Source organism: Mustelus asterias, chromosome 24, assembly GCF_964213995.1.
Source record: "Mustelus asterias chromosome 24, sMusAst1.hap1.1, whole genome shotgun sequence".
NCBI classification, from domain to species: Eukaryota; Metazoa; Chordata; class Chondrichthyes; order Carcharhiniformes; family Triakidae; genus Mustelus; species Mustelus asterias.
This window is the reverse complement of record NC_135824.1, coordinates 3,761,797-3,775,340: the sequence shown is the minus strand read 5'-3', so window position 1 is coordinate 3,775,340 and position 13,544 is coordinate 3,761,797. Positions and strand designations below refer to the sequence as shown.

Here is a 13,544-nt window from a genome sequence, read left to right as displayed (position 1 = left end):
GTTAAATTGCCCCTTAGTGTCCAAAGATGTGTAGGTTAGGTGGATTGGCCATGGTAAATGTGCGGAGTTACAGGGATAGAGCAGAGGGAAAGACTGGGTAGGATGACCTTTCGGACAGTTGGTGCAGACTCGATGGGCCAAATAGCCTCTTTCTGCACTGTCGGGATTCTATGAGTTTTGATGTCTAAGTTTCACATGAAAGTATGGTTTCAACTTAAAAGAAGCTAGGTGAGCCAATAACTTACTAAAAGGCTTTACTAAAAACCAACTCTGAAGTCCGTTATACTAAAGGGACTCAGGTTTGGCTAAGAGCACTATTTAGGCTGGCAAAATATATGGAAAAATTGTTCACTTTATTGAAATTGTGCTTACAGCCAAATGGAGAAGTCCAATCCTTAAGCTAGCTACATTTTACAGGACTGTCTCCACTCGAATTAAAACTTATTCCCGGGTACATTGCTGGACTTTAATAAAGCTATGTTTAGTGTTGGACAGCAGTTATAACTCATCTAATGTAGGCTCACTGCCCCTGGAGTTGGTCTCTCACCTTTGGGCATGTAGAGATCCACATTTAGAGTGCAAATCACTTTATAATGATGCAAATAAAGATATTTGCTAAGGTAGTCTCAGTTTATCTCAGGTCCTCAGTGAAACTCCTAAACCCTTCTACTACTGGGCAGTCTTTGTTAATCAACATAAAATTTGATATATTTTATACAGCCACCTTCTATTAGTCAGCCAGGAAGCACTCTGTCCATTAGCCAGTTTGGATCTGGCACAATGGATCAGGCACAATATCTTGTGTGTAGAAAAATATAGTTCAATCCTAACCATTCAAAGTCAATTTCCACACTGAAGTAATTTAAGTTGAGGTTTTAAAAAAAAGAATTTAGACAAAAAATTCGATTTGAGCAACGAGGAAATTGTACTAATTACAGGACAATTACTTTTCAATAGTCTGTAGCCAAGAAGACACACTGACCATTGGCATAAAAATGTTTCAGGTGCTCAGGTCATTGGTGCTTGCTATTTTAATAGATACCAACCATTTTAAAATCCTTATTTAATTTCATGGGAAACTAATTAATCATTAATTATGTAAAGTACCCTGTTTTTGTTTAAGTATAGATACATTTTTGGAAAATTTTGCTACTGAATCACATGATATAATTAAGTGAATCCGAAACTTTGTTTAACCAAAAGAAAGCTGTGCCAGCAGTAACAGGAAGCTGGTTACTGCCAAGTTACGATTCAGTTACACAGCTCATGGTGAGCTTAGCTCCTCACCATACCTCTCAGCAAGACTATCTGGCACCTAAGGATCACCGGGCAGCTATCAAATCTACTCTCATCAGGTGCCTAAAGACCACAACAGACTAGTTAACAGAAGTGTTAAAATTATGAAGGATTTCAACATAGAGACACATTATTTTTACTGGCAAGAGGAACAGCAACTAGAAGATACAGAATTGAGGTTAACTGCCAAAACAACCAGAGGGAGTTTTTAATACATGGTGTAATGGTCTGGAATACATGACCTGAAGCAGATTTAATAGTAACTTTCAGAAAAGAACCGGATATATACATACAAAGGGGAAAAATGCAGCAATCTGGAGAAAGGAAAGGCAGGGGTGTGGGACTGACTGGATTGCTCTTTCAAAGAGCTGGCACAGGCATGTAATCCCTCATGCATCCTGTTCTCTTTTCTAGGGTGGGTGAGGGGGGGGACGGTGCTGATAGAAGGTAGATAAAGTCTCTCTGGTTGAGCTGAATAACATTTAGGTGGTGTTGATTCTTCATGGCAGACTTGGCAATCCAACACATAAGGTAGAAAGGTTCATGGTACTCCCAACTCACATTGGACAACTGACCAGGTGGCTAGCTCATTATCGGAGCTTGTAGAGTAGATTTATTAATGATGGCTGTAGTTCTTCCCATGCCTAGTACCAGTACCCTCCCCCGTCAGCAGCAGCTCAGGTAACCCTGCAAACCACTTCCTTACTGGAGAGCGTGGTTCTTGTTCTAAAACAGCAATGCATAAAAACCTGCAAATTTAACAGGTTAAACTCCAGCAGAACTTTGCTCAGCATACTTAAGGGTCCTGAAGTCTTAGCTCTTGTCAAGTGGCCATGGTCTCTAAATTAAGAGAAATAGGCTCTGGATCTAAGGTGACACAAGTGTGCATGACAGATCAGGCAAACAGTCGTTAGGGATTCTGAAGCATGGTGATGAAGCATCATGTTTCAGTGGATCAAAGAAAATCAAAAGGCATTGGACAATCTGCCAAATGCAATAAAAGTTTATTACTGATGTAAATCTATACATGAATAACTATTGCATAACATATTTAAGGCGGAGCTAGAGCCATGACATTGCTTCGCTAATCTTAGCTACTTGGAATTTAACATTTGATTAACTGGTGAAGGAAGTCAACAAACTACTGACGTTAACTGCCAGTCCAAAGAATGGCTTATATGACCACTTCAGTGACAACACACAGCACGCATCTGTGAAAAAATTTACAATCGCTCAGGAACCTGGCTGAACTCACCACAGATAAGAATTTCAAAATCACATCCACGAGGTAGTCCTGTGTGACTTAGGTTTCTGAAGTGGAGACGCATATTATGATTCATTCCCCACAACTCCCTACCAGCAGCACAAAGGCCCATTTTTTAACAGGATTTTCAAGTGCAAGGAATTGCTCACTTAAAAAGTTTAGCGTACCTGGTATAGGGTGAAGTTCATTCGTGACCTCATCCTCTACGTCATTTGAACTGCTGTCAGGTGACAAAGGTGATTGTGCTGTCACTGCCTGGCCGGAATACAGTCCTCCAGTGGCCGATGTTGCCGTACTGGTGGTGATCTCGTCCACCTGTTCCAATTCCAGCTGTTTGACAATTTCTTCAGCCTCTACTGCCTGACCTGGAGAGTCAGAACCTGATGTTCCTGCAAACACAAATCTTAGACATCAGATCAAAATACCTAAAATAAATTGAAAGGAGAGGTCACTCACCACAGTGCACTCGTCATCACTTTTTGATTGAAATTAAGATGCTACAAACCATGTGCACTCAACAAAGCAGAGCAGCCACAAGAGACAAAAGGAGAAGCAATATTAGAAAAGCTTTGGTTCGTTAATAGCACTTTTCCGCTGGATCAGAAGTATCACTGTTAAGATGTAAGAATTTCATCCATGTTGATATAGGAGTGCTGTTATAAGCACTGATCTTCAGATGAGCAGAGCCCATGATTTTATTCAAAGATGATCAGTGTGCCCAAACATCTTAGCCATCCAAAGGTCAAGCCATGCACTATTTTGTAAAATTAATTCATGAAATGCGGACAGCATTTATTGCCCAGACCTTATTGCACTTGAACCTAGTGGTGTGCTAGACCATTTAAGATGGTATTTAAGAGGGTATTTAAGAGTAAATGGGGTTTTATGATCATCAACAGAGTTGCCAGATATTTTTTAAATTTAATTCAAATTCCACCATCTGCCGCAGTGGGATTCAAACCTGGGTCCCCCTGTCTCTGGATTACTATTCCAGTGACAATACCACTACGTCACTACCTGCCGACTATTTCCTCACCGGTTTGCAGGATCTTGTTATGTACATTTGCCAACATGAGTCTTGGCATGCTGATGCACTTTTAAGACATTACAGAGGCAACATACAGTTTAATTTAAAGACAAAATACTGAAAATCTGAAACAAAAGCAGAAAATGTTGGATAAACTCAGCAGGTCTGGCAGCATCTGTGGAGAAAGAAAGAGTTAATGATTTGAGTCTTTGTGGCTCACCTTCCGAGCTGGGTGGGTAGAAATGTGATGGATTATATAATTGGAGAGAGGGATGGAGAAGGTGGAGCAGAATAGAAAGTCAGGGATAGGTAAAGCTAAAGAAAGATTGACAAAGATGTCACGGACAAGACCATAAGACATAGGAGCAGAATTAGGCCACTTGGCCCATTGAGTCTGCTCCGCCATTCAATCATGGCTGATTTTTTTCTCATCCCCATTCTCCTGCCTTTTCCCCATTACCCCTGATCCCCTTATTAATCAAGAACCTATCTATCTCTGTCTTAAAGGCACTCAATGACTAGGCCTCCACAGCCTTCTGCAGCAAAGAGTTCCACAGATTCACCACTCTCTGTTTTAAAGGATTGTCCCTTTAGCCTGAGGTTGTGCCCTCTGGTTCTAATTTTTCCTACTAGTGGAAACATCCTCTCCACGTCCACTCTATCCAGGCCTTGCAGTATCCTGTAAGTTTCAATAAGGTCCTCCCTCATCCTTCTAAACTCCAACGAGTACAGACCCAGAGTCCTCAACCATTCCTCATACAACAAGCTCTTCATTCCAGGGATCATTCTCGTTAAATCCAGGGATCATTCTTGTGAACCTTCTCTGGACCCTTTTGAAGGCCAGCACATTCTTCCTCGGGTATGGGGTCCAAAATTGCTCACAATACTCCAAATGGGGTCTGACCAGAGCCTTATACAAGGGACAAAGGGAGTGCTAATGGTAGAATTAAGGACGATAGATTGCACTTTAATTTATATGGTGCTTTCTACTGTAAGAAAATGTAAGAAGGTCCAACAACAGAAAACATTCTCCATTCACTCTCATTTTGATGAGTCCTTGGCTCCTACACTGTTTCAACTGAAGCTTGAGGAATGACACCTCATCTTTCAATTAGGCACTAAATAGTCTGCCAGAATTAACAGAGAATTCAATAACTTTACATCATAGCCAATGCTCACTCATTTTGCGGATGTTTTTTGGATGGCAGCTATTGGTAACAATTCTGCTTTCCCCACTTACTGCTCCTCTAAACCTATCTTTTGTTTCTTTACTTGTCCGATTAACAGCTACTTTTTTGCCTTGCAGTCATCCATTTTATCACTTCTATCCCATCACAGACCATCCTTTGTTCTCGAACACCCTCCCCAATCTCTGTATTCACTTAAAGCCAGTTATATCTCTAACTTTTACCAATTCTGATGAAAGGTCATCAATCTGAAGTTAATTCCAGGTGCTGCAAATCTGCTGAGTACTTCTAACATTTCCTCATTTTATGTTTTTTAAAAATCAGAATTCAATGAATGGACAGGTATTTGTAGAAAGAATGTAAGATGAGATTCAATTTTAATCGTGGTTATACAAATTTACAAAAATATCAAATTACATATGAACACTATCTCACAAAAAACGACTTGGCAATTATAAGTAAATAATTGATTTACACATGTTTTGTGAAATGTGGAGGGGTTTTCTCTAAAAGTATGCCTTTGTGTTTGCATTATAGCTGCCTTTTTATATAACAGCTACTGCCGCACAATTCAGATGCAGGCAGTACTCCAATAGTCTAAAAGGACAAGATCAGATCTATATCATCTCAACCTACATGTTGGATCACATGCTTTTCATGAACAGCGCTAAGAAAAGTAATCATTTTGATTTTATCCCATAAAATGGTCAAAATAATTCTAACGTAAAAGAAAAAGCCATAAGAAACTAATTTGGAGTTAGTCCCAGGATTGTACTGATTGAACCAGTCAACCAACCAATCAATCCTAAAAGTCAACAGGCTCAGAAGTAGCCATCGTGTTAACACGATCTTTCCTAGTCCTGGTCCAATTGCTATATTGAAGAAATAATGAGAATAAACAAGATAAGAAGCTAAGGAAGAAAAGATTTATCCCACCTCCTTGTTAAAAAACTGTGCTCCCCGACATCAGACTGTCCTCAATTACAACAGTCTATAATGGTATGAAGCTGTCCACTGCCTCATTAACATAATTTTGTTTCATATAAGTGGTTTTCCCTCCTCTCTTCCCTCGAGCATATTGTCTTGTGCCAAGTCAGCTGCCGATTGACCTACTCACAGACCTTTGCTATTGCTGCTGCTGTCATTAAGCACCGAGAATTGTGCTACAGCGCCCTGCACTCTCCAAATTCCTTCTCTTTTCCTCCAGGAAAAACATGACATTACCCTGTAACAATAAGGCCCAGAACTGGAACTTGTCACAACAGAAATAATATCCCATCACTTAAAAACTTGGTATTCAAAATTATGAGGGGTTCTGACAGCGAAATTAGGGGAATTATTTCTTCTGGCTAGTTAGTTGATATTACCAGAAAATACCTTGCAAATAAAGGGAACGTGAGAAAAATGTCCTCTCACAGGGGTTTGTTAACATCTATAATGCACTGCCCAAAAATTCAATGGAGTCAGAATGCTTGCTAACTTTCAAAGGGCAATTTGGACATTTACGACATGAAGTGGACTAAGTTCCAGGTTTATAGGGAAAAGGGTTGGGGGATTAATTAGATTGTTCTTCCAAAGAACCAGCACAAAGACAACAGGCCAAAGATAGCTGCTTTCAAAGGTGCATGATTCTAATGCACTTAAATCTCACTGCTGAAGAAATATTATACGTGCTGTTTCTTGACATTGCCAAGGCACCATAAACTAAAATTGTACAAATTCACTGTATCACTTAAATTTATATTGCTGGACAAAGATTGCGTAAGTGCCCCTTTCCCCACTGATACAGGTACTTACCATTTTTGTTTGCTGGCGAGAAGAAACTGAAAACAGGAGAAAAGATGGTCCCCAGTAAGGCAGTTCGCGGGGGGCTGACCACATCATTAACGATTGGTAGTTTCCCATTCTGTTTACTGCTGTAGCCTCCAGTCTCTTAAAAAAAAATCAAATAATAGACTTTAAAATGTGTCACAATCATTGCAGATAGGCACATAATTATGAATTTGTAATGTTGCTTCAGTCTTCCATGAAACAAAATACAGTGTTTATGTGGGGGCAAGGAGAGAGGAGGAAAGAAAGATGGCACATATTAAATTTTAAACTTGTACAATGCTTTGGCATGCCCACAGTGTTACTTGAGGGTGTAAGTTTTGTTGCTCCATGTACATCTATTTTGTGACGTATCTTAGAAACATAGGATTATGTTGCTCAGTGGATCATAAAAGCAACTTGAATTTATATAGTATTTTTATCGCAGTCAAAATCCCACGCTAACGCCTTGGTCAGAAATCTATCAAATCCTAGTAACAATATTCAGCATCACTTCTAATTTGTCATTGTTGTTTCAGATTAAACGAATCACACATTCCACCACAAGTCAATTCTAGTGTGGCACCCAACCATAATGTCAGTAACCTGTATCTTGACCACTATTAAATGGCTTGTTGGCTGCATTTAATATAGTTGTAAATGAGTTAACTTGCATGCCGTAATTAATAAATCTTAACTTAGTTCACATCTCCAATCCAAACGTTATCTGCCAGCCTCTTCCGACTCCAGTCTTGCATGCATGCACCGAGTGTCCACACTACATTTGTGGACCAACTATCTGTGTCGGCTCTCAACTTTCCCCAGCCTATCTCCCACTCCGAAGCAGCTTGGTCTCAGAAACATGGTTACCCGGGAGATAGGCTACACACTGCTTGCCTAGCTTGAAGATCCTCAAGCACTACGACAGGGGCTGCCTGCTCTAGAATAGCACAAAGTTCAGAAATGCCTGGACCCAGACTTTTATTTGGCACAACTGCAAGCACTGAAAAAGTTGACTATCTATAAACCTACAATTCATTACCTGACTGTGACAAACGTCAACAAGAGATAGTTATCTGCCTGGCCAGATATATAGAATAATTTATCTGGCTGATAGTCTATGCAGATGGAATAATCAGTGAAAGCTGAATCACCAAATGGAATTATTTATTCGCTGACAGAAAAATGCAAGGCATATAGAGTGGGAGTTATGCTGCAAGGGTAAGGTGTAAAGCATAGTGAGGGGAAACAAAGAATGGGGCGAAGTTAGGACAGGTTTATGGCTATGAAGTAAAGTGGAAGAGTGCAGTCAGGCAACTAGAGTAAAAAAGATGGAGACAGAAGAGGAAAAACTTATTTTTAACTTTGTTCATGAGAAAAGCTACAGGACAGCAACCAATTTTATATCAAACGATTCTATTTTACAGAACAATCTGGTTCAGGTACACAGCACTCACTGAGGAAAAAGGTCAACAATGATTGGTCATTTAAAAAAAATTACTGTGGAAATTTTAAATCCTGAATTTACTTACACATTTTATCAACCAAACTGAAAACTTCCCAACTAAAACACTTCCAACCCTCATTATTGAGGTACAAACACAAATCAGGAATTGCCCTGGAAGATTTTTCCTATCCACATTGCATTAACTAGAGGGAAAACACAGAAAACTCTAAAAACTATGGCAAAATCTGTTGAATTTAGTTAGATATTGCTCAGATTTATTTTTTCATGTATTCACTCACAGGATGTGGGCATTGCTGACAAGGCCAGCATTTATTGCCCATCCTTAATTGCCCTTGAGAAGATGGTAATGAGCTGCCTTCTTGATCTGCTGCAGTCCATGTGATAACAGCCTATGCAGTCCAATTGGGTACAAGCTTGCTTAACGCATATAGTTCACTTTTAACAGGGCTTTAAGCATCACTGAAATGAAAGAGAAAATATTTACACAGAACAAACTTGCTCGAGTCAAACATCCAGCAAATTTAAGTTCCAAGGCTGGTGGATTTACAAAGAAGAATCGGAACCAAATGCTGTAGGCTGCTTTTTCCATTCAGCAAGTAGGGTAGGAAAACTTCTTCACTGATCAGATTGGATTTGGGGCAGCTGTAAGCAGATAATCTGTTTGCTTACTACTTCCTTTCTCAGAGGCCATCCTTGGTTCCAGATAGTGATTTCAGATAGAAATCCTGTTGAGAACATGTTGGTTCACTAAAGAAACCTGGCCCTCATATGGATCTTAATTAACACAGGAGTTGTATTATAAAATTCTATGGAGTGTGTGTTTTATTCCATGGAAAATATTAGATAGTTTGTCAGGAAAGAGTGATCGCTGAATAAAGTTAAGTCAAAATCACAATTGGGCAGGTACCTAAAGGGAAAGAATACAGAGCAAAGTCTTGTTGCATCTAGCCCTGATCCAGCACTGGTTTCAATCACATTGTGGATGTCCTTAAACCTCTTCCAACTGCAATTCAATTTAATTACTCTACTACTGTTAAGCTATCACATTAGTGGACTGTACAACCTACTGAACATGTAACAAGCAAAACACAATGTTCCTAGGCTTCATACTTAAAGGGCGTAACAGTTATCTTAATACCTTCCCCCTTAAGGGATTGTGAGGACATGTTCATAAAGGACATCTCTAAATTACTGCAACCTACCAAGTGCATGCATACAAATATTATCCATATTCTCTCAATAGTAAAGCTCTTAAGAGGTCTGTCACCACCCTCCACTTGCAACAAAACATTTACACATCTTGTCAGTACAGGGCTCAAGAGGTAGATCTTGCCTACTTGAGCCCCCCATGCATTTTCCTTAGGCTGTATGACCGATACAGTGGTGTTAATTTATAAATGGTATTGTAATCAGTGATCTTGATCCAGAGCTGTGCGAATTTGTTAGTGGTCTGCAGTCATCAGATGCCATTGGTTCAAGGGGTTGGCATGATACCTTTAGATGTTCCAAATCTTTTTCGATTGCAATACTAAAGTGCCTCCCAAAAACATATGTAACAGGAGCAAAAGTGTGTCACATTCAAAGATAATGTGCTAAATTTAACAGGGAATATAGGATGACCAGAATACTAAAATGAATATGATTTAGCAAACTGAAGCTCTTGAGTTCGAATTACGGCATAGTTTTGAAATACTGCAAACATTCTACTCAGGTGAGCTTTACTCTATATATATATATATATATATATATATATATAAAATCTGGTGTTACAACAACCCTGGGAGTCCACACTAAACTCTCAACCTGTCCCTCTCTCTTCACACACCCTCCCTCCCTCTCTCGCACACCCTCCCTCCCTCGCACACCCTCCCTCCCTCTCTCGCACACCCTCCTTCCCTCCCTCTCTCGCACACCTCCTTCCCTCCCTCTCTCGCACACCCTCCTTCCCTCCCTCTCTCGCACACCCTCCTTCCCTCCCTCTCTCGCACACCCTCCTTCCCTCCCTCTCTCGCACACCCTTTCCCTCCCTCTCTCGCACACCCTCCTTCCCTCCCTCTCTCGCACACCCTCCTTCCCTCCCTCTCTCGCACACCTTCCTTCCCTCCCTCTCTCGCACACCCTCCTTCCCTCCCTCTCTCGCACACCCTCCTTCCCTCCCTCTCTCGCACACCCTCCTTCCCTCCCTCTCTCGCACCCTCCTTCCCTCCCTCTCTCGCACACCTTCCTTCCCTCCCTCTCGCACACCCTCCTTCCCTCCCTCTCTCGCACACCCTCCTTCCCTCCCTCTCTCGCACACTCTCCTTCCCTCCCTCTCTCGCACACCCTCCTTCCCTCCCTCTCTCGCACACCCTCACTCCCTCCCTCTCTCGCACACCCTCACTCCCTCCCTCTCTTGCACACCCTCACTCCCTCCCTCTCTCGCACACCCTCACTCCCTCCCTCTCGCACACCCTCACTCCCTCCCTCTCGCACACCCTCACTCCCTCCCTCTCGCACACCCTCACTCCCTCCCTCTCGCACACCCTCACTCCCTCCCTCTTGCACACCCTCACTCCCTCCCTCTCTCGCACACCCTCCCTCCCTCTTGCACACCCTCACTCTCTCGCACACCCTCACTCCCTCCGTCTCTCGCACACCCTCATCTTCTCTCTCTTGCATACCCCACTCTTACACATTCTCACCTCCAATAGAACAATATGTTGATGGATTGGATGAGGTGCATGTGGAACATAAACACCAACATGCTCCTATGGAGCCGAAAGACCTGTTTCTGTGCTGTACATAATTAGCAATACCTTATAACTCCGTACATCAGTCTTCTGAGAGATGTTTGGAGTGACATTGGGAAATGAATGTACACATTCCCAATTGCCACAATTATGAGATTTAGAAGATTGCTATGTTTTGGGTCTGTCTTTGAAGGGGTTCACATGACCTGTTCTGAAGTCTCTTCATAGCAATCCTGGGTAGTTTGAATCTTCGAGATTAAGGGCCAAGACTGTTTTACAGAGAAGGTGCAAGTGTTTACAGTGGAGATACTGGCAGCAGCCTATGTGCTAACAATAAGTATGACGTGAATCTCCAAAGTCTCAGAAAAGCGTTGAGAATGGCAGGTTGTAAACAGTTGTGCTTTAATCTATCCACCTGCCTCCAAGATAATAGTTGGGGATTCAAGAATATCTATTCAGCATTTCTACCTGGATACACGGCCCATGTGATTCATATTGCCATGGAGATGGGCTTTTAGAGAGGGAGTGTTTCTAAGATATCCCTAAAACTCACAGGCAAGTCAGTTTGCCAAGATCTGGGAGAAGAAGAGCATCTATAGACAGCAAGATGCTGTGGTTCACCATGCAGGCATGCAAGTGAACCTCACACTCAGATTAAAGAAAAACAAATTATTGGGGAGTTAAACCGAGCCTGAGATGATCACCCAGCTTCCACTACTAGAAGAATTGCCAACAAAACGTCCACACTGTGAAATACAGTTCTGGGATTAAAAGTTCCCAAGATGACAAGGGAAAAGAACAGAAGTAAACCTTTGGGAGCTAAGAATCATCTTCAACTGGTTCTGGTAGAATTGAACATCTACTTAAAGGATAGCGTAAAGTATGTCTATGAAGCATGTTTTTCAATTGTGATAAAAGAAAAAGGGGAATGTTCTATATTGTGGTTTAAAGCATTAAGTTGCCTACAAGGACGATTTTAGTTAATATTGTTTATAGTCTTTTGTTGCATTAAACATCTTAAAACATGTAACCATACCATGTCATCCTTTCACCCTTAAAAGAAAATTCAAACTTCTGATTATCAGTCTCTATGGAAATCGTAACTCAACAAATAAGAGAAATCTTCTCCACTAACCTCCATTCACTTGACTTTTCCGCCTTACTCTGGAAATTGGTTTGTTGGGTTTTGAGCCAGTATGAGGTGTTGATGTGATCATGTTATCATCTAGGTCACAGTCAAGTCTACATTTTTTTTTCGGAGGATTCTCTGCTTCTGCCTGTGGATCAGACATGAAAACGATCTTTGATTTGCTCCATTTCCAGCATCTCTTGCAACTCTCTTCAAAAACACATTTTTAACATGAGCACATGGCTCCTCGTTAACCCAGAGCAACCACAGGAACACGGCCACACACGGTATTCGGTATTTAAATCATTCCAAATTTCCAAAATTCGAACAATTCATGCTATTTGATTCAAATTACAGATGACAGTTACAATCTGAAAATTAATCAAAATTTTAAATTATCCCCCACCGCACCATTGGAACAAGAAGTACTCTTCAAGGTGGCTGCATGTGAGCCCAGAGACTGGCATGTCTTTGAGCATAACTCAGGGCTACCTTTCTCAGAATTTTCCTCTCCTATTGGAAGGGAAATTTGAGGGAGTAGTATAGGTTTTCTGCAAAAGCAGAGTTGAATATAACAGGACTCACAATCACTAATCAATGTGCTTTCATTTTATGTTGCAGTTTACATTAGCTTCTGCTGCACTTCAAGTAGTTATACACACACTGAAATGAACAGCACTAACAGTACAATGCATGATTAAAATAGCATTTCATATTAACCGTGAATTAAATCCTTCATCTAAATAATTTGTGTAGAAAAGATAATAAAAAAGCAGAGGCACTGATTAAATTCCAAGGTTTTAATCAGAGTATATAAGGAGGTTAATACCAAAGATACTCAAGGCAACGACTTCACTGCTTTGTGCCAAATTTTTCCTCTTATGTTTAATCTTGGTCGAGTGCCAATCTATGACACAATTCTCCAAACAGATCTTCTCCAATAGCTGGCTTTTAAAAATTATAAACTCAGTACTGGTTCATTTGTGCAATACTCAATTTCAATCAAAATCCTGCCAGAGAAATAGGTCAAGTAAAGCTGACCAAATAAGAAATATATGACATTCAGCAAACTTTAATCACAGGCTTTTTGCTTTAGAACTGCAAAAATATTCTTAGGCAACCAAAATCTGGTTTCTTGAACTGACTGACTTTTCATTTTATATAAAGAAACCAAATTCTCAAATATCCAATATAATCACTTTGCATCATCACATTATTCCTGCATCTTACAACATCTCATTCCAGTCACAACATCCAATTCATGTTATTTTTAAAATCAAAATACTTTCTTCCTTTTCCTTGCTCGAAGATGCCCCTTTAATATTCACCTCTCCCAGCCAAGAGAACAAGCAAACAACTTCATCCAAAGTGCTTCTGTAATGGGCTGCCTGGAGCAGTAAGAGAGTAGGCTAAGTTGGCACACTCTCAGTTCTCTTCCCTCTTTCTGGGAAATGTGCTCAGCTTCTTCAGCTGAGTCCTCGAACTTGCAGACAGGGAACCACAACATGAACCATCTCATTCATTGAAGACAGATAAATAATGATCACCCATGAGGTAGCAGTGGGAGTCAAAGGAAAGGAAGTACCCAAAGGAAAGGAAGTCAAGGGAAGTACCCAAATTTTAAATTCTGTAAAT

General features: G+C 40.8%; 1 protein-coding gene across 4 annotated transcripts in view; it reads right to left on the bottom strand.

Annotated features, from left to right (window-relative positions):
- Positions 1 to 13,544, bottom strand: part of ctdspl2a (CTD (carboxy-terminal domain, RNA polymerase II, polypeptide A) small phosphatase like 2a) — a 69,357-nt gene that overhangs the window by 22,216 nt on the left and 33,597 nt on the right. For all 4 annotated transcript variants that reach the window (XM_078241181.1, XM_078241183.1, XM_078241180.1 and 1 more), the window contains 3 exons: positions 11,916 to 12,057; positions 6,572 to 6,706; positions 2,728 to 2,949 (listed from right to left, as the gene is read on the bottom strand). In XM_078241181.1, coding sequence (XP_078097307.1) covers positions 2,728 to 2,949; positions 6,572 to 6,706; positions 11,916 to 12,057 — 499 coding nt within the window. The remainder of the gene's footprint in view (positions 1 to 2,727; positions 2,950 to 6,571; positions 6,707 to 11,915; positions 12,058 to 13,544) is intronic.